Raw genomic sequence first — 18,108 nt, 5'->3', positions numbered from 1 at the left:
CGAGCCTCTCTCATCCCAACTTCTTTTACAATTTTAAATTAAATTTTTCACCCACCCAATTACCCAAAGAAGTGGTTTGCTTTTACCATTTTGGACATGGCACTCGCAGAAATGGGAAAGGTGACTTTGTGGGCATTTTGGGATTTGAAAGTTTGCCCAAAAACATTATTGGACAAGATAAAACAGCATTTTGTATTGCCCATTTGAGAAACAACTCAACCTAACCAATCCAAATCATGGGTTCTCTTAGATCCTCCAAGATGACCAAAATAATTATTCCATATTTCATTTTTGAAAAGAAAGTTGCAAGTTGAAATCACCATAGAAAATAAGAAACAAGAGAGAGAGAGGGAGAGAGGCCTGAAGGAAAGTCGGTGAAAAGCCAACAAGGAAAGTGGCAGCAGCCCAGAGAAGCCGCAAGTGGGTAGCAGGCAGACTGGACAATGGATCTGAACAGAGTGAGTGAGCCCAACCCAGTTGGGTCGGTGTGCAGACTGGCCGCCACCTCTTTGTACACCCCTGGCAACAACGACTCGTCAGCTCTCTGCATACTACTTGCTAGGTTCACCAACAACAATGTCACAACCTCTGCTTTCATTTTCCCAATCTCTGTTTGGACTGAAAACAAAGCACTCTGCTCGGTTCTCAGACCAAGGGGAAGAAGTTTTCGTTGACTAAAGGCTGGATGGAGACTGAAGGGTACTTTGGAAATGATGACCCACGTTGAATGTGGGACTTCTTTTTTTTGGGTCAAATGTGAGACTTGTGTTGGAAATTTGGCTCACATTAAGGTTGCAAGTGAAGGAGGAAGCGACCGGTCGCAAGGGAAATGCGACCGGTCGTTTTAACACAGAAACGAAGTCTGGAACGAAGTCGACGAGCGACCGGTCGCCAGACATTTGCAACCGGTCGCCCTGGCACAGATTCGAAGTCTGAAGAATTCACAGGCAGCGACCGGTCGCAAGGTATCTGCGACCGGTCGCTAGGTATCCAAATGGTCGCGACGACCGGTCGCAAGGTATCAGCGACCGGTCGCCCCTGTGCTGTGCTGATGTTTTCCTTACGTGTTTTCAACTACTTTTTCGGTGGCTATCGCTTTCCACAAGATTGCAGGGGCTTAATGGGTCACTTCTGAGGTAAAAGAAGGTGGACTACCTGCTGGATAGTTGGGAGAGCACTCATTGCCAATTGGTTGTCTTGCTTTGAAGGATTCACTCTCCATTTTCTGGTTTAGTGGAAGGTGGCTGAAGTGGGAGTTGTTTACTTGCATGATCTGATCTTTAGTCTAAGTGGGAGACTAAAGGAAGGAACGTGGAAGACAAGATGGTGCCTTATCTTATGTCCATTGGTCTGTGTAAGTAATGGGGAATGAAGCAAGACATTATAAGATGAGAAAGCAAGTTGAAGTTAGGTGTGGTTAATCTCAAGGTGGTCAAGTAGCTGGGTGCTATTGTGTTCAAAGGAGGTTAACTCACCAAGGGAGAACGTGAGAGAGAGCAATCAGTTCAAGTTTAGAGCTGAGTTGGGGTCTTGAGAGTCTAGACACAAAGGAGGGAAACACCAAGGGTTGTGAGAGTGTTCACAAGTGCACCAAAGTTGTAACTTATTCTTTCATGAAGTGAATTTCTCAAGGGGATCACCAAGAGGATGTAGGCATTTGCTGAACCTCTATAAATGCTTGTGTCACTTTGTGCTTGGTTGTTTTGTCTCAAGTGTGTGTGTGTGTGATTCATCCATCATTGTGTGTGTCACAAAGTCCATCAACAACAAGATCATTAGGGGAGTGAGTGAAAGTGTTTGTCCATTTTTCACAACAACTTGGTATCCAAGATTTGGGCTTGTCTGACACGTGTAGGATGGAGATTTGCGGATAAAAGATTTGGCCTAGTTGGTTAGTTGATTCTTCTTGTCTTTGATGGAACTCTACACAGACGGGGTAGAGGGAGCTTTTCGATCGGCTTATGATGCCGTCTCCAACCTTATGCAGTGAAGCTAGTTATTAGTTAATTTATTATTACGTCACAGGCCAGCTTGCTACTTTTGGAACCTTCTAAAATTCTAAATTAGACGTGACCATGTTGAATATATCAGTCGCTTTACATAGTAAGAAGCAGCGCACCAAATCATGTCACAAACAGATTCCTATGCTCATAATTCCCACCATAGACAGTAGCAGCGGAAGGCGTGGCTTGTATAGTGGGACACAAGGTAAGACTTGCAGCTTTGAGTTGCATGTGCCTTACAATAAAAGGCTCTGCGGTTCTTCCCGTGGTTGGTTGGCCTGTGTGGATGAGAATCTGGTAGTTACCCTCTTAAACCCTCTTACCGGGCATACCATTAGCCTTCCACCAGTCCCCAAATCCACTTGGAGATCGACGGTAGCTTATAGATGTGATTACTACATTAATAAAGTTGTATTGTCTGCAGACCCTTCTTTTCTTCCTAATGACTATGAAGTATTGGTCATCTATGATGGCTATGGAAAATAAATAGCAAATTATAAATCAGGGGATGATGCTTGGACTAGCATAGATCAAGTGATTGGATTCGATGATGTAATTTATTATAAAGGCCACTTTCTAGGTGTTAGTTTGGGTGGTAGTGTTTTTTCGATGAATGTTAGCAGGGATCAAACTACTAAACCCCATGTAAGCTTACTTGTGCCAATGGATCCAGGCACTGACAATAAAACATACCTTGTGCAATCATCCCAGGGAGATCTTTTGCTGGTTAGGAAGTTCAAACGAGTAAATTATTGTAAGCGGTTTATGAAGTCTCTCAACTTCAAGTTTTTCAAGTTTGAAAGGTTAAAGTTTGAACAAGTAAATGGTTATGGTCGTTTTACGGAGACTCTGAGCTTCAAGGTTTTCAAGCTGTTCTGTGCTCATGGGGAGAGACCCCAATGGGTTGAGATTGAAAGTATTGGAAATGAAGCTCTGTTTTTGGGTACCAATCAATCCATGTGTGTCTCTGCGCTGGACTTTCCAGGTTGTCAGCCAAATTCCATATACTTCACTGATGATTGTGTGGATGTAGAATGCCATAAACCTAAAGGGCCTCATGATATGGGTGTCTTCAACTTGGAAAACAGAAGCATGGGAACACATTACTGCTTGGATCGTTCACAGAAGCACATGCCACCAGCAATTTGGATCTTGCCCTCTATGATGTGAAAAGATGGTTCCAGTTTTGTTCTTTCAAGCTCTATTTTCATTTGTTTGTCATTCTAAATGTAAGCCCCAAACATCTCTTATAAGGACATTGAGCTTCCCACTCTGTATGACCTTTGAAGATGCTAATAAAACTAACACAACAACATGTTCTTACACGGCAACGCATTTTAGGGGCAGAACTAATATAAATTATAATGAACAGCTCTTGAGATGGATAATGGAAGTTTAATGTCAATTGAAATACAAGAGACGCAAAGTTTATATGGCAGTAGTCAAATTTTCACCAAGTCTTTATATTCGAATATGGACCACTCTGTTGGGAAAACCATACTCACCATTTATAATAGTAAAGAAAGAAAGCAATTTGAATGATATGTAGGAAAGTGGTGGATGGCCACATTTAGCTGTGGGGTTCTTTATTTTGGCTTACCACTACAGAGAAAACAAAACTTCTGACATTTGATATATGACTTTTTGAGATAGCATAGTGCCACTTTGCTACTGAATTTACTATCGTATGCTAGGCTGCCAGCTTATTGGTTTTGGAGCTAATTCCAATTTAATTGGATCATATGTTGAGCCATACAAGGAAAAAGAAAAACCATAATTTTCATCGGTTTTGCTGGAAGGGGAATATTCCACAAGAAAACAGGAGGGCAATTCAACAATATTAGCTGCAAATGAAGAAATTTTATTATAAGAATCATTATACAATAAAAAGAATTGGACAATCGGTACGTAGTATCACTAAATGGGAAATCGACATGGTCCCTTCCTCATATAAGTATAACAACGTTAAAACTGAAATAAATGTGTGTAAAATAGAGTTCACAAATGAAAGATATATGTGATTATTGGGCTCTCAATTCAAGAATCTCCTGGATGATGCTCAAAAACAGGCATCCAAAACGCAACAGCAGCACAAGGCAGCACAACATCCCTTCCAGAAGCCATCACCTTTTGACTTTGTTTCTACAGCTCCATGTCCATGGGGATTTGGGGCATCTCTTGTTGGATAACCAGCAGGTGGTGGAGCCTGCACATGATAAGGACCCGGCGCTGTAGAACAAGGTGGGGGAGGGTATGCTGCTCCAGAGTTAGTTGATGAACTCATCTTTGAATAATATTTCTAAGGGCCTTCAAAGTATTCATTTTCCACAACTTTTTCCAATCAACCATGGTCGATACAAGACGTTCGAAGAGTAACACCACCACGACGGGCCCGTCTCACGGTTTCGTGGTGGAAGCCTCTCTGCAACCACAAAGAGTCGACGATCAGAACAACCTGATTGGCCAGCTACTCAGGCAGATCAACTTGAACCAAGGCCCTAACCTTGGACCCCGTGACGAGGAGAGGAGGACACACGAGCATGTCAGCGAGCAGTTCGAGAGGTCCCAAGCTGGTCAGGCAAGGGCAAACGGGCAGGGGAGAGAACAAGATCGTGCTGACGAGACGCAGACATCTGCAAGTCGCACTCTGAGCCGGTTGACGATCCGTTCGAGGTTAGGTCCAAGGACCAATGTACGCGAAAGGCTGGGCCCACAGTCCAATGTCCACGCCCGCTTAGGCCCACAAGGAAGTAACCAATCCAGGCTGGGCTCACAAGGAGCTCGAGTTCGTGAACAATCGCGTGACGAGCGCAACAATCGACCCTCACCAGCCCGCTCGAGGACCAACACACGTCAACAAGCCGTAGAGGACTCCTCACAAGCTCAATCTCCTAATCTGCCCCACGGGTAGAACAACCAAGAGGATCGACCCTTGGGAACCGAGGAGGAAGTTAACCAGCGGCGCTCGAGACACTGAAGACATTGACCCGAACCACCAGCCCTGCGGGCAGAAGATGTTGAGAAGTTGGTGAATGACCGACTCCAAAGTCTCCAACTTAAAGGAAGCACGGACGAGGCCCTGCACAAGGAAATTGATCGATCAACACCATTCTAGCTGACTCCCAGGAGTCCGGGCTTACTGATCGGTGCATATTTACATATCATTTTGTACCCTTCTAGCTTATGATTTGGTTATGTTTTTGAGTTAAACTTGTGCTTTTAATCCTTTTTGTGTTTATCTTTCAGTTCATTGAGCTTTAGGTAATAATGAGGGCTTTGGATAGTAAATGATGCAATCCATGCATGTTAGGGCCTAATTTGGATGAATGGATGAAGAGCTTAAAGACAAACTCAATTTTGGCTACAGTCCCCTGCCAGCCCAGTTTCGTAGGTCATATTGCAAGCTTTGTTTCAGCAACCTACATAGCTCGGATGAGGCCACATTCTTCATGAAAGTTGTTCCAATGGGTGTGTAATATAACATATCCAAAATGCAGCCCCATTGGATAAATATGGAGTCTGTTACCTAGCAAACACAGAGCCATGCTCAGGATGGATTTTATCAGCGCGCAAAATGAGTTAGCAATTTGTTTTGGCCTTAACTTCCTCCTCCGACCTTGGATTGGCCCAAATGATATATGGCTGGAAAGAAGACATTCTGAACTTCAAGTTTGAGTGCTTAAAGTCTTAATTTGCTTAAGGGAAGCCCAATTCGTAAGCCCTTGAAGTTGCTGGTCATGCTGACCTCAGGATGAGCTATTATTTCTGGTTGGAAGCTTGGTCATGGTGACATGAAGATGAGCTAGGGCTGCTGGTGGGATTTATTAGTGAAGTGCATCAACCATTTCAGATTTTATAATGGAAGTGTTGTATGCATTAGTGAAGTGCATCAACCATTTCAGATTTTATAAAACAAAGTGTTGTATGCATTAGCCATACTTAATTCAGATTTTCAGCTTCCTTAGGCCTATATATAGTGAGGTTTCCCAAGCTTGTAAACACACCCCAAGCGGGGGGGAGCTCTCAAACACTTCTCTAGAGCTCCCTTCCCTTCTCTCCCTCAAATTCTCTTAGTTTCTCTTTCTAGTTTTCAATTGTTATAATGAGATCTTTGTGCTGAAATTTTCCTTTAAGTCTTTCCAAGTTCTACTTTAATTTTCATTGTTATGTAAATTCTTTTCTTTAGTTTCAAGTTTGATTAGTTTCCAAGTTTCAATTATGATTTTTGTTCTTATTCATTATGCTTATAAGTTAATATGCTAGTTTGAATGATTGATCACCATTTAGGCTTGCATGTTAGCTATCTTGGTTTGAATTAAGAGTAGACACCATACTTTAATTCGAATTGAACTATGAATAGGAAGAGTATGTATGGACATTCGACAACAGGGATTAGATACATGCTTGGTTGTTTAAATTGTTCTTCTATGCTTAATGGGTTCCTAATGCTTAATTTTAGGTTAGACAACAAATGATCAAATTAGGGAATTAGGAACACAAGGTTATGACCACACACCATGGCTTAATCATACATTAGCTAGAATCAATCCGTTAATCTAATTGAACTTGGGAACTTATCTGCTTGAGTTAGTTATTTCTTTCTTCCTTGTTTTATTTATTTCCCTTCTTTTTCATTTCTGTTTTGTGTAGGGAAAATGAATTGAATCATTCAATCACCAATCCTCGTGGGATCGACCTCGCACTTACATATGCTATACTACCAAACGGCTCGTGCACTTGCGAGTATCACAAGTTGAGGATGCAGCTTAATCCATTTTGGTGGAGCTGTATCTACGCAACAAGTTTTTGGCGCCGTTGCCGGGGATTGGCAACATAGTTTGGTTCTATTTCTTTTCCCTACTTGTTTTATTTTTATTTTTCATTTTCATGTTTTTCTAGATAATTTCAAGTTTTAAAGTTAATGACGTTAATGGACAAGTTGTGTTTGTAGTCCAACAGAAAAGGACAATTGCCCAACAAGCAAGAGAACTGGGTTTAAGTCCCAGCTTACACAAACCATTGGTGCTTGTTGCTTTGAAGCATGGAATTGGATGTGTGTTGATTTTCCTTTTCATTTTAGTTTTTATTTCATAATCCTTTTAATTCCATTTCAAGTTTGTGTGTTTGTTTTAGCAATTTATGATAGCTTAATAAAAATGGAGAGAGATGGCAACCTCAATCATAAGAATGGGAAGTGTGGAGCAATGGGAGAAGTCGCGACCTCCAAGTGCATCACATTCGACCTAATCGCTTCAAGGGGGAGCATTTCAATCATTTCTCTTCTTTGAATTATGTTTATTTACGTCATTGTTTTTACCTTTTGGTCTGCGTTGAGTTCTTTGTTTTTCTGTGCTGAATCCAACCATATAAAGAACGTGAAATTTGGACTTACGGTTGGAAAGTTATAGCCTAAAAACTGAACACAGGTCGAAGCTGAAAAACAGAGAAACGAATCTGTCCAAATGGTGATAAACGGGTGATAGAAAGTGCTGTTTGTGTTTTTCTTTGGTTTATTGGTTTGTTTCTTTTAGTACAACAATTTATGTTGTTTGTTTGAATTTGTTTAGAGTACTTAGTTCATTTTCGTTTATGGTTTGTTGTTCCATTTTATCTTAATTTGTTTTTGTTTCTTATCTTAAAAATTTTAAAAAGATTTTTCATATGAGCTGACTTATGGTAACTCCAGTGAGCACTTCCGTCAATACAGTGTCTAGGAGTTCTATAGGCGACACCTTCGGTGTCTAAGAAGTTTGAGTTTTAAGCGGGACCATTGTGACCCCTCCAACCTTCCCGGATCCCCTGGCTGTGTTTTCTGAGGCCCTTAACTGGTCATCCGTGAGTTGCTTGTATATTCGTGTGTTTTTAAATTAAGTTTATTTTTATTTTCTTTGTTTTCTTTTCTGTTGAGTCTTTGTTTTTGATTTGTTTTTGTTTTTGTTTCGTAAGTTAGTTTATGTTTTTATTTACGTGGTTTGGTTGGTTAGTTTATTTCTGAGTGTTAAAACACATTTTTATTTCAAACATTGCATAAAAAAAAAAAAAAAAAAAAAACAACAAAACAACAAAAACAAAATAAAAACAAAAACAATAAAAAAAAAAAACAAAAAAACAAAAAAAAGAAATATTCTTCATCTTCTTCATCATCATGGCTTGCCTCTATTTTCTCGCACTTGTAGAATCTGCAGCAGCTCCACATGGTCCTCATTTTTTTTTTGCAGTGCTTCCACGTGCTGATTGGCACAGTAGAGCCGCTTCTGCAAGTCCGCCACCATAGCCTTCAAGGAAGCTATTTCCTCGCTCATCGCGGCACACTCCCTTGTCCTCGCCAGTAATCGCATGCCCAAATTGGTAGCGGAGACCGCGTGGAGCACAGTTAAATTGTGGGACTCCTCTACCGCTGCCTTATCAGACCTCTGTGCCACATGCAGATGATCTGTCGGGGTGAGCTTGCTGCTAATCATGCCTCCTAGCCGCACTGCTCTGTTCGACAGTGCCTCAGAAAAATTCGGTATTGCCTCAGCAAAGTTTGAGGCCGTGCCGTGATGATATGTGGAGTTTGGAAAGACAGTGTTTGGAGGAGCCCTTGTCTGGGCATTCGGTGGTGCAAGTGAGAGCTCAAGGTTGAGATCATCAAGGTGAGTGCATGAGGATGCCATTTTTTTTTCTGTTTCTGGATTTTTTGATGTTTTTCCTTGAGTTGCAGGAAGAAATGCTGGGTATCATCCGCTTGCAGAAGTGTGGTTTAAATAGACATATGCTGATGAGAGAGAGCCAACACCATTTCGGATTTCCCGGGCATGCTCGACCTAATCGCTTCAAGGGGGAGCACCTTTACTTTTACTTTACTTTTCTTTTTTCCGTGTTTTCTGGTGTTTAATGTTTTTGCCCGTTACTTTCATTTTCTAGAGCTTTGTGTTTTTGCTTTTCCCTTTCGGCTATCATCTTTATCTTATTTTAGTTTGGGAAATGTGTTTTCTTTTCCGTTTGTCGTCTTTGTTTTCTTTTTCTTTTTCTTTTTCTTTCTGCAACCTTACTCTTTTATTTCCGAAACAAAATAACGAAAATACAAAAACAACAAAATAAAATAAAAACAACAATAATGCAGTAGGAAATCATTTCTTCTCAGTGCTTGGTGTCTCGACCATTGGAGCTTTGAGTTTGGCCCTCTGGCTGTCCTCTTCCGGGGCTTCACGCACAGCTTCTTGGGGCTCATCACTTGAGCTCCCAAAGATCGCAATCTTAGCTTGAGCGTAACTACTCTCGCGATCTGCTTGTTTGCGTTTACCCGGTCGGTCTAGGTCTTCCAGCTGTTTTCGCATGTCGCGAGAGTACAACTCTACCATTTTTGATAGGTTTTTATTCTCGTCCCGCAATACTTCTAGCTGGTGTCGATTCACCTCCACTATCCTTGACCTCTCCCTTTTCAAGCTTTTTATAGCAGTCTGACACTCCTCAACCATACTTCGCTCTGCCGCCAACTGACCTTTCAGCACCTCTACCTCATGGGACTTCGCAAGTAGGCGATGACCCAAACTTGCGACTGTTGCCGTACTCTGCACGCTCAGTGCCAGGGCATCGCTCACGACCCGGTTGTCATCCCTTGTCCCCAGAACACGTATATCTTTAGGAGTCACCAGATTTCTAGCCACTCTAATGGCAACATCGTTGTCCAGGAGTATTGAGTCAGTTACTGTCACAGGCCCCCGTGCGGAAGCAAAGTAGGGCATCCATACTGGTGCCGCTGCTTGGCCTCGTGTCTGAGTCGGTGGAGCTAGGTTGAGATCCAACGAAAATGGGTAGTTAGAGGCCATTTGATTTCTCACTCTCTTTTCTTCTTTCTTTCTTTTCTCTTTTGTGTGTTTCTGAGTTTGCTTTTTTTTTTTTCACCCTTTCTTATAGACTTAGTCTTTGACAAACCCTAGCCATTACAGCATCTGAGCATTTTCTGAATCTCCAGCATTCCTTGAGTCCCACAACCTTCTCGCCTTCCAACCATACCCAACTCATTTATCACGACGTGTCTTTTCTGAACGAACGCGTTCAGTAAAGTCTTCGCGCCTTTCCATGAGCCCGTAATTTTTGCTTGTGGAATCTGCGGCGCCTCTATGCGTCGACACGTGTCTCGCCCTGTCTGTTGGTCCCTTACACTGAACCGAGACATCATGACCCATGTTAAAATCCCGCTCTTTGTGTTGCTAATCACGGTTCGATAGTTTGTTTTTACAAAACTAAATAATAATAAAAAGCCGGAAATGAAAACAAATTGTGGGTCGGGTTTCACTTTAGTTTGGGTTTCAAAGTGGGTTAAATTCACCGTGGTTTGTGTTTCAAAATTGTGGGCTTTGGGCTTCAAAATTTTTTTTGGGTTTCAGAATTGTGTGATTAGGGTTTACTGTTTCATTTTTGTTTGTTTGTTTGTTTGTTTGTGTTGTAATTTTTATTTTATAATTATTTTGTTTTTGTTTTCTTTTGTGATTTTGTGATTTTTTTTTTTTTTTGCTTTAATACCTTTCATTTGTTGTTATGACATTGTTTGTGGCTAATTTTTAAACATTGAGGACAATGCTCATTTCTAGGTTTGGGGGTATTGGAGTTTAGCAAGTAAACTTGGTTTTTCTTAAAATTATAAATAAATAAAAAAAATTTAAATTTCGTTCTTGTTTTGAATCTTGTTTTGTTTAGTCACTTTCCGAACACATTTGATGTGATAAATGTTGCATGACTTAAATAAAAAATTGAATTTTATTTATTTTTTTTCCTTGTAAATTTTTATTGTAAAAAATAATAATTAATTAATTAATTAATTTGGCATCGTTCTAGCATGACATGTTCGAAACCTTCTTTGCACTTGCCATTTGTTTCATAATTTTCCAATTAAAGGATTTGCATGATCTAAAGAATTGTATGAATCATAAATTAGACTTATATAACCATATAATGTGAGCTTTTGAGCCTTGTACTTCATTTCATGAGTGTTATATACACATACTCTTAATTTCTTGTCATCTAAGTTGTTGTTTGATCTCATTATTCATTGATTTGGTTGAACACTTAAAAGTCATTCATTCTTTTGCAATTTGATCTCATGACATTTAAGAAATGATATTAAGGCCCTCTTTGGATCGTTTGTGCCTTTCAAGCTAACCTTATGCATGTTTAAGCATGACTTTCCATTGTTAACCATTTTGAGCCTACATGTAAACCTTTTCTTTTATTTTACCAATTATATTTCCTCGCCTTAGCCTGAAAAACAAATATTTACCTTTCTAAGGAACTCATGAGCTTTAATTGGGATGTGTTTTTCATACTAAGTTTGGGAATTGGTGTTACATATTGAAAAAAAAAATCACACAATTGGTGAAAGAAACGAGAAAAGTTGTGATTAAGTGGTGGTTGAATGAAATTTCATTTTTGGGTTTCATTTTTGGGCCTTCAAAATAAATTGGTGTTTGTTCAATTCAAGGAAAGGAGTATGAATCATTGTAAATGAAGGTATAAGGAGTTTTGATCGTGTAAAAGAAAAAATCTAATCGTGATGATTCGAAGTCTTGTAAACAATTGTTTTATGCTCTTATATTTTGAGTTTCTTGGACTTTGTTTTATCCATACCCTTCATTTCTTACTCACCTTACACCCTTGGCCCCATTACAACCTATGCTAAAGACCTAAATTGATCTTAAATGTCATGTGGTTGAATTGCATTCATTTTTCTACTTTTAAGTGTTTGGCATCCTTTTTGAGATTATATTAATGCAAGTCCTTCATCTTTTTATTTCGAGTTAAGTCCTTATGGTTTAACTCTAACCTCATGTTTATAACTGAGTATTGCATTGTAGCCTTCTTCCGAGTGATTCATTTGTGAGAGGACAACTTTGGTGAGATTTGAAGTTGAACTTGTGCTTTGTATGATTTTTGAAATTGTGTGAAAACTAAGATTGGGGAATTTGTTGCATTTGGCTATCACACTACCACACTTTGAGCATATTATGTTTTGAACTTTGCCGCTTTGTGAATAATGTTTAAAATTGAGCTTTTATTGTTAAAACTTTTGAGTCATGTGCATGAGTCATTTCTCTTCAGAAAATGTTCGGAAAGATTGTTTTGAGTTCTTTTTATTTTTGTAATTTTTTTTTGTTTTGTTTTGTTCTGTTTTTGTTAATGTAATTATTTATTTTTATTTTTTTTTGTTTTTGTTTTTTATTTTGCTTAAGGACTAACAATCTTTTAAGTTTTCTAATTACCTTGTTTTACAGAGTCAGTAAAACGTTTGTGGGTATCGTATCTGTTAAACCCTCAGGAGACACAACTCCTCCTACTAGGGATGCCTAGAGGTTTAAAGGCTTGTTGCATATGCTCAATGCAATCGAGTTACCTACGAAAGTGGTCTAGTTAACTTCTTGTTTGTTTTTATCTTTGTTTTCCTTTTGTTTTGCTCGAGGACTAGCAAAATCTAGGTTTGGGGGTATTTGATCGGTGCATATTTACATATCATTTTGTACCCTTCTAGCTTATGATTTGGTTATGTTTTTGAGTTAAACTTGTGCTTTTAATCCTTTTTGTGTTTATCTTTCAGTTCATTGAGCTTTAGGTAATAATGAGGGCTTTGGATAGTAAATGATGCAATCCATGCATGTTAGGGCCTAATTTGGATGAATGGATGAAGAGCTTAAAGACAAACTCAATTTTGGCTACAGTCCCCTGCCAGCCCAGTTTCGTAGGTCATATTGCAAGCTTTGTTTCAGCAACCTACATAGCTCGGATGAGGCCACATTCTTCATGAAAGTTGTTCCAATGGGTGTGTAATATAACATATCCAAAATGCAGCCCCATTGGATAAATATGGAGTCTGTTACCTAGCAAACACAGAGCCATGCTCAGGATGGATTTTATCAGCGCGCAAAATGAGTTAGCAATTTGTTTTGGCCTTAACTTCCTCCTCCGACCTTGGATTGGCCCAAATGATATATGGCTGGAAAGAAGACATTCTGAACTTCAAGTTTGAGTGCTTAAAGTCTTAATTTGCTTAAGGGAAGCCCAATTCGTAAGCCCTTGAAGTTGCTGGTCATGCTGACCTCAGGATGAGCTATTATTTCTGGTTGGAAGCTTGGTCATGGTGACATGAAGATGAGCTAGGGCTGCTGGTGGGATTTATTAGTGAAGTGCATCAACCATTTCAGATTTTATAATGGAAGTGTTGTATGCATTAGTGAAGTGCATCAACCATTTCAGATTTTATAAAACAAAGTGTTGTATGCATTAGCCATACTTAATTCAGATTTTCAGCTTCCTTAGGCCTATATATAGTGAGGTTTCCCAAGCTTGTAAACACACCCCAAGGGGGAGGGGAGCTCTCAAACACTTCTCTAGAGCTCCCTTCCCTTCTCTCCCTCAAATTCTCTTAGTTTCTCTTTCTAGTTTTCAATTGTTATAATGAGATCTTTGTGCTGAAATTTTCCTTTAAGTCTTTCCAAGTTCTACTTTAATTTTCATTGTTATGTAAATTCTTTTCTTTAGTTTCAAGTTTGATTAGTTTCCAAGTTTCAATTATGATTTTTGTTCTTATTCATTATGCTTATAAGTTAATATGCTAGTTTGAATGATTGATCACCATTTAGGCTTGCATGTTAGCTATCTTGGTTTGAATTAAGAGTAGACACCATACTTTAATTCGAATTGAACTATGAATAGGAAGAGTATGTATGGACATTCGACAACAGGGATTAGATACATGCTTGGTTGTTTAAATTGTTCTTCTATGCTTAATGGGTTCCTAATGCTTAATTTTAGGTTAGACAACCAATGATCAAATTAGGGAATTAGGAACACAAGGTTATGACCACACACCATGGCTTAATCATACATTAGCTAGAATCAATCCGTTAATCTAATTGAACTTGGGAACTTATCTGCTTGAGTTAGTTATTTCTTTCTTCCTTGTTTTATTTATTTCCCTTCTTTTTCATTTCTGTTTTGGGTAGGGAAAATGAATTGAATCATTCAATCACCAATCCTCGTGGGATCGACCTCGCACTTACATATGCTATACTACCAAACGGCTCGTGCACTTGCGAGTATCACAAGTTGAGGATGCAGCTTAATCCATTTTGGTGGAGCTGTATCTACGCAACACTTACCACCAAGGAGCGTAAGAGAAAGATCGCGCAGGCGACTTATATCTCCCAAGTCCTAACTATCGATCCAGTCATTGAAGATTCACCCATCATCGGCTTTCAAAAGAAGGACTTGATCGGGCTTGATCTACCACATAATGATGCCCTAGTCATCTGCATCCAAATTGAACAAGCTGTGATCGAGCGAGTTCATGTGGATGAGGGAAGCGCAGCCAACATCCTGCAACTATCTGTTATCCAACAGATGGGATTGGAGCCCAAGATCAACAAACTTGCTAGGTCACTCACCGGCTTCAATGGGGCCACATCTATCACTGTGGGAACGATTGACCTTGACATCCACTCACCCCCGGTGGTCTGCTCGTAAACCTTTATGGTCATTGACGAGATCTCCCCCTACAACGGAATCTTAAGCCGACCGTGGATCAACAAGATCGAAGCCATCACATCTGCTCTACACCAGAAGATCCGCTACCCCATCCCTGGTGGCGGGATCGGACAGATCAACAGTGACCAAGCCATGGCAAGGAGATGCACAGCCCAAGGACTCAAGAAGAGCAAACAGCTGCAATTCACACCAGTAATGCAGGCTACTGACGAGGCAGGAAACACTCCCAGCAGACAAGCAAGCCCGAACGGGAAGGAAGTTGCTACCTCAAAATAGCAATTAAGGAGCCAGGATCAAGGCGAGGGAATCCGCCCGGAAGACTCCCCTGAAAAGGGTTGGAAGCCTGAGGATGACGTTGAGTTAGTACCCCCTGATCCTGGCCTGCCAGACAAAGAAAAGCAGATGGGCTCGAGCCAGAATCTAGACAAGGAGGATCGAGATGAGGGAATCCGCCCGGAAGGCTCCCTTGAACAAGGTTGGAAGCCTGAGGAAGACGTTGAGTTAGTACCCCTCGACCCTGACCTGCCAGACAAAGAAGCGCAGATCGGCTCGCGCCAGAATCCAGACAAGGAGGATCGAGATGAGGGAATCTGCCCGGAAGGCTCCCTTGAACAAGGTTGGAAGCCTGAGGAAGACGTTGAGTTAGTACCCCTCGATCCTGACCAGCCAGACAGAAAAGCGCGGATTGGCTCGCGCCTAAGCTTAGACGAGAAGGTGGAGCTGACCACCTTCCTCCAAAAGAACAAAGACATGTTCGCATGGTCGTCGTCGGACATGCCTGGCATCGACCCGAACATCATCTGCCACCGACTCCTTGTCAACCCTGCCAGCAAACCCGTGGTGCAGAAGAGACGCAACTTCGCTCCCGAGCGAGTTGCAATCATCGAAGCCGAGATCGATAAGCTTCTAGCTGCCGGCTTCATTGAAGAGGTCTCCTACTCAGAGTGGCTGGCCAACGTTGTACTGGTGGCGAAACAAGAAAAGGGCAAATGGAGAGTTTGTGTCGATTACACCGACCTCAACAAAGCTTGCCCTAAAGACAACTTCCCATTGCCGAGAATCGACCAGCTCGTGGATTCAACTTCCGGCAATCAGCTGCTCAGCTTCATGGACGCCTACTCCGGCTATAATCAAATCCTAATGTACGAGGATGACAAGGCGAAGATTTCTTTCATCATAGAGAGAGGGACCTACTGCTACAAGGTCATGCCTTTTGGGCTGAAGAACACTGGAGCAACCTACCAAAGGCTCGTGAATAAAATTTTCAAGGAGCAGATCGGCAAAACCATGGAAGTCTACGTGGATGACATGCTGGTCAAAGCCCCTAAGCGAGCAGACCACATCAAGAACCTCACTGAGGCGTTCAGCCTGCTCCGCCAGTATCACATGAAGTTGAATCCAAGTAAGTGCACGTTCGATGTATCGTCCGGCCGATTCCTGGGATACCTAGTAACTCAACGAGGTATCGAGGCGCACCCACGCCAAATCAAGGCCATTCTCGAGATGAAGTCACCTTCAACAATAAAGGAAATACAAAGTCTGACGGGCAGAGCAGCAGCCCTCAACCGATTCCTCTCGAGATCCACCGACTAGTGCAGACCATTCTTCAAGGCTTTAAAGAAGGGGCAAAGAGATAAATGGGACGAGGAGTGTGAAGAAGCTTTCCAGAATCTAAAGACTTACCTCACTTCACCCCCTACTCTCGAAGCCAGTTGCTGGTGAAGACTTGTTCGTGTACCTGGCAGTGTCCAACTCAGCCATCCGCTCAGCTCTCATCCGAGAAGAACTGGGGGCCCAACATCCAGTATTCTACACGTCAAAAGCCCTTCTCGATGCAGAGACTCGCTACCCAAAATTGGAGAAGCTCATTTTGGCCCTTGTAGTTTCCGCGAGAAAGCTACGACCCTACTACCAAGCTCATCAAGTCATCGTCATGACCGACTTTCCTTTGAGGTCAATCCTGCACAGCCCTGACGCATCTCAACGACTCATGAAGTGGGCTATAGAATTAAGCCAATACGACCTCCTCTACCGGCCGAAGACTGCAATAAAAGCCCGGGCTTTAGCAGACTTTGTCGCAGAATTCACGCCATCGGCCGAAGAAGAGAAGCTGGTGTTGCGTAGATTTAGCTCCACCAAAATGGATTAAGCTGCATCCTCAACTTGTGATACTCGCAAGTGCACGAACCGTTGGTAGTATAGCATATGTAAGTGCGAGGTCGATTCCACAGGGATTGGTGATTGAATGATCCAATTTAGTTTCCCTACACAAAATAGAAACAAAAACAAAGAACATAAAACAAGGAAGAAAGAAATAAGTAACTCAAGCAAATAAGTTCCCAAGTTCAATTTAGATTAATGGATTGATTCTAGCTAAAGTATGATTGAGCCATGGTGTGTGGTCATAACCTTGTGTTCCTAATTCCCTAATTTGATCATTTGTTGTCTAACCTAAAATTAAGCATTAGGAACCCATTAAGCATAGAAGAACATTTTAAACAACCAAGTATGTATCTAATCCCTGTTGTCGAATGTCCATACATACTCTTCCTATTCATAGTTCAATTCGAATTAAAGCATGGTGTATACTCTTAATTCAAACCAAGATAGCTAACATGCAAGCCTAAATGGTGATCAATCATTCAAACTAGCATATTAACTTATAAGCATAATGAATAAGAACAAAAACCATAATTGAAACTTGGAAACTAATTCAACTTGAAAACTTAAGAAAAGAATTTACATAACAAAGAAAAATAAATTACAACTAAGAAAACATTAAGGAAACTAAGAGAACTTTGAGGAAGAAAGGAAGTGTTTGAGAACTTTGAGGAGGGAGAAGAAAGTGTTTGGGAACTTTAGAGAATTTTGGAAGAACATGTGTTTGAGAGCTTTGAGGATTTTGGAAGGGAATGTGTTTAAGACATGGGGAATTTGGAAGAGAGTGTTTGAGAACTTGGAGGATTTGGAGAAGAAAGTAGAGAGGTGTTTTGAGAGCTTTGTGGATTTTGGAAGAGAGTGTTTAGGAACTTTGAGAATTTGGAAGAGAGTGGTTGAGAACTTGGAGGATGTTTGTGAACTTGGAGAATTTGAGAACTTAGGGAAGGAAGAGAAATGTGTTTGTGAAGTGTTTGAGACATGGAGACTTTTGGAAGAGAAGGGAAGTAGAGAGATGTTTGAGAACTTTGAGGATTTTGGAAGAACATGTGTTTGAAAGCTTTAGAGAATTTGATGAAGGAAATGGGAGAAGTGTTTGGGAAGTGTTTGGAGAAGAGAGTATTTGAAGAATTTAGAAGAAGAGAAAGGAAAAGTGTTTGATATTTAGTACAAAGAAAATTTAATAGAATGATCTTATTACAACAATTGAGAACTACAAAGGGAAACTAAGAGAATTTGAGGGAGAGAAGGGAAGGGAGCTCTAGAGAAGTGCTTGAGAGCTCCCCCCCTTGGGGTGTTATTACAAGCTTAGAGAACTTCCCTATTTATAGGCCTAGGGGAAGTGAAAATCAGAATTCAATAAGACTAATGCATACAACACTTGAATTATAAAATCTGAAATGGTTGATGCACTTGTATTAGAAAATCT

General features: G+C 40.8%; 1 protein-coding gene across 1 annotated transcript; it reads right to left on the bottom strand.

Moving 5' to 3' along the window:
- Positions 1 to 4,005: 4,005 nt before the first annotated feature.
- Positions 4,006 to 4,298, bottom strand: LOC110774559 (protein CYSTEINE-RICH TRANSMEMBRANE MODULE 6-like). The gene has a single exon (XM_088254769.1). It carries the CDS (start codon positions 4,285 to 4,287, stop codon positions 4,063 to 4,065), a length of 225 nt encoding a protein of 74 aa, XP_088110895.1. The 5' UTR covers positions 4,288 to 4,298; the 3' UTR covers positions 4,006 to 4,062.
- Positions 4,299 to 18,108: the final 13,810 nt, after the last annotated feature.

This window comes from Prunus avium, chromosome 6, assembly GCF_965620075.1.
Source record: "Prunus avium chromosome 6, drPruAviu1.hap1.1, whole genome shotgun sequence".
Taxonomy (NCBI): domain Eukaryota; kingdom Viridiplantae; phylum Streptophyta; class Magnoliopsida; order Rosales; family Rosaceae; genus Prunus; species Prunus avium.
This window is presented reverse-complemented; position numbering and strand designations above follow the sequence as displayed.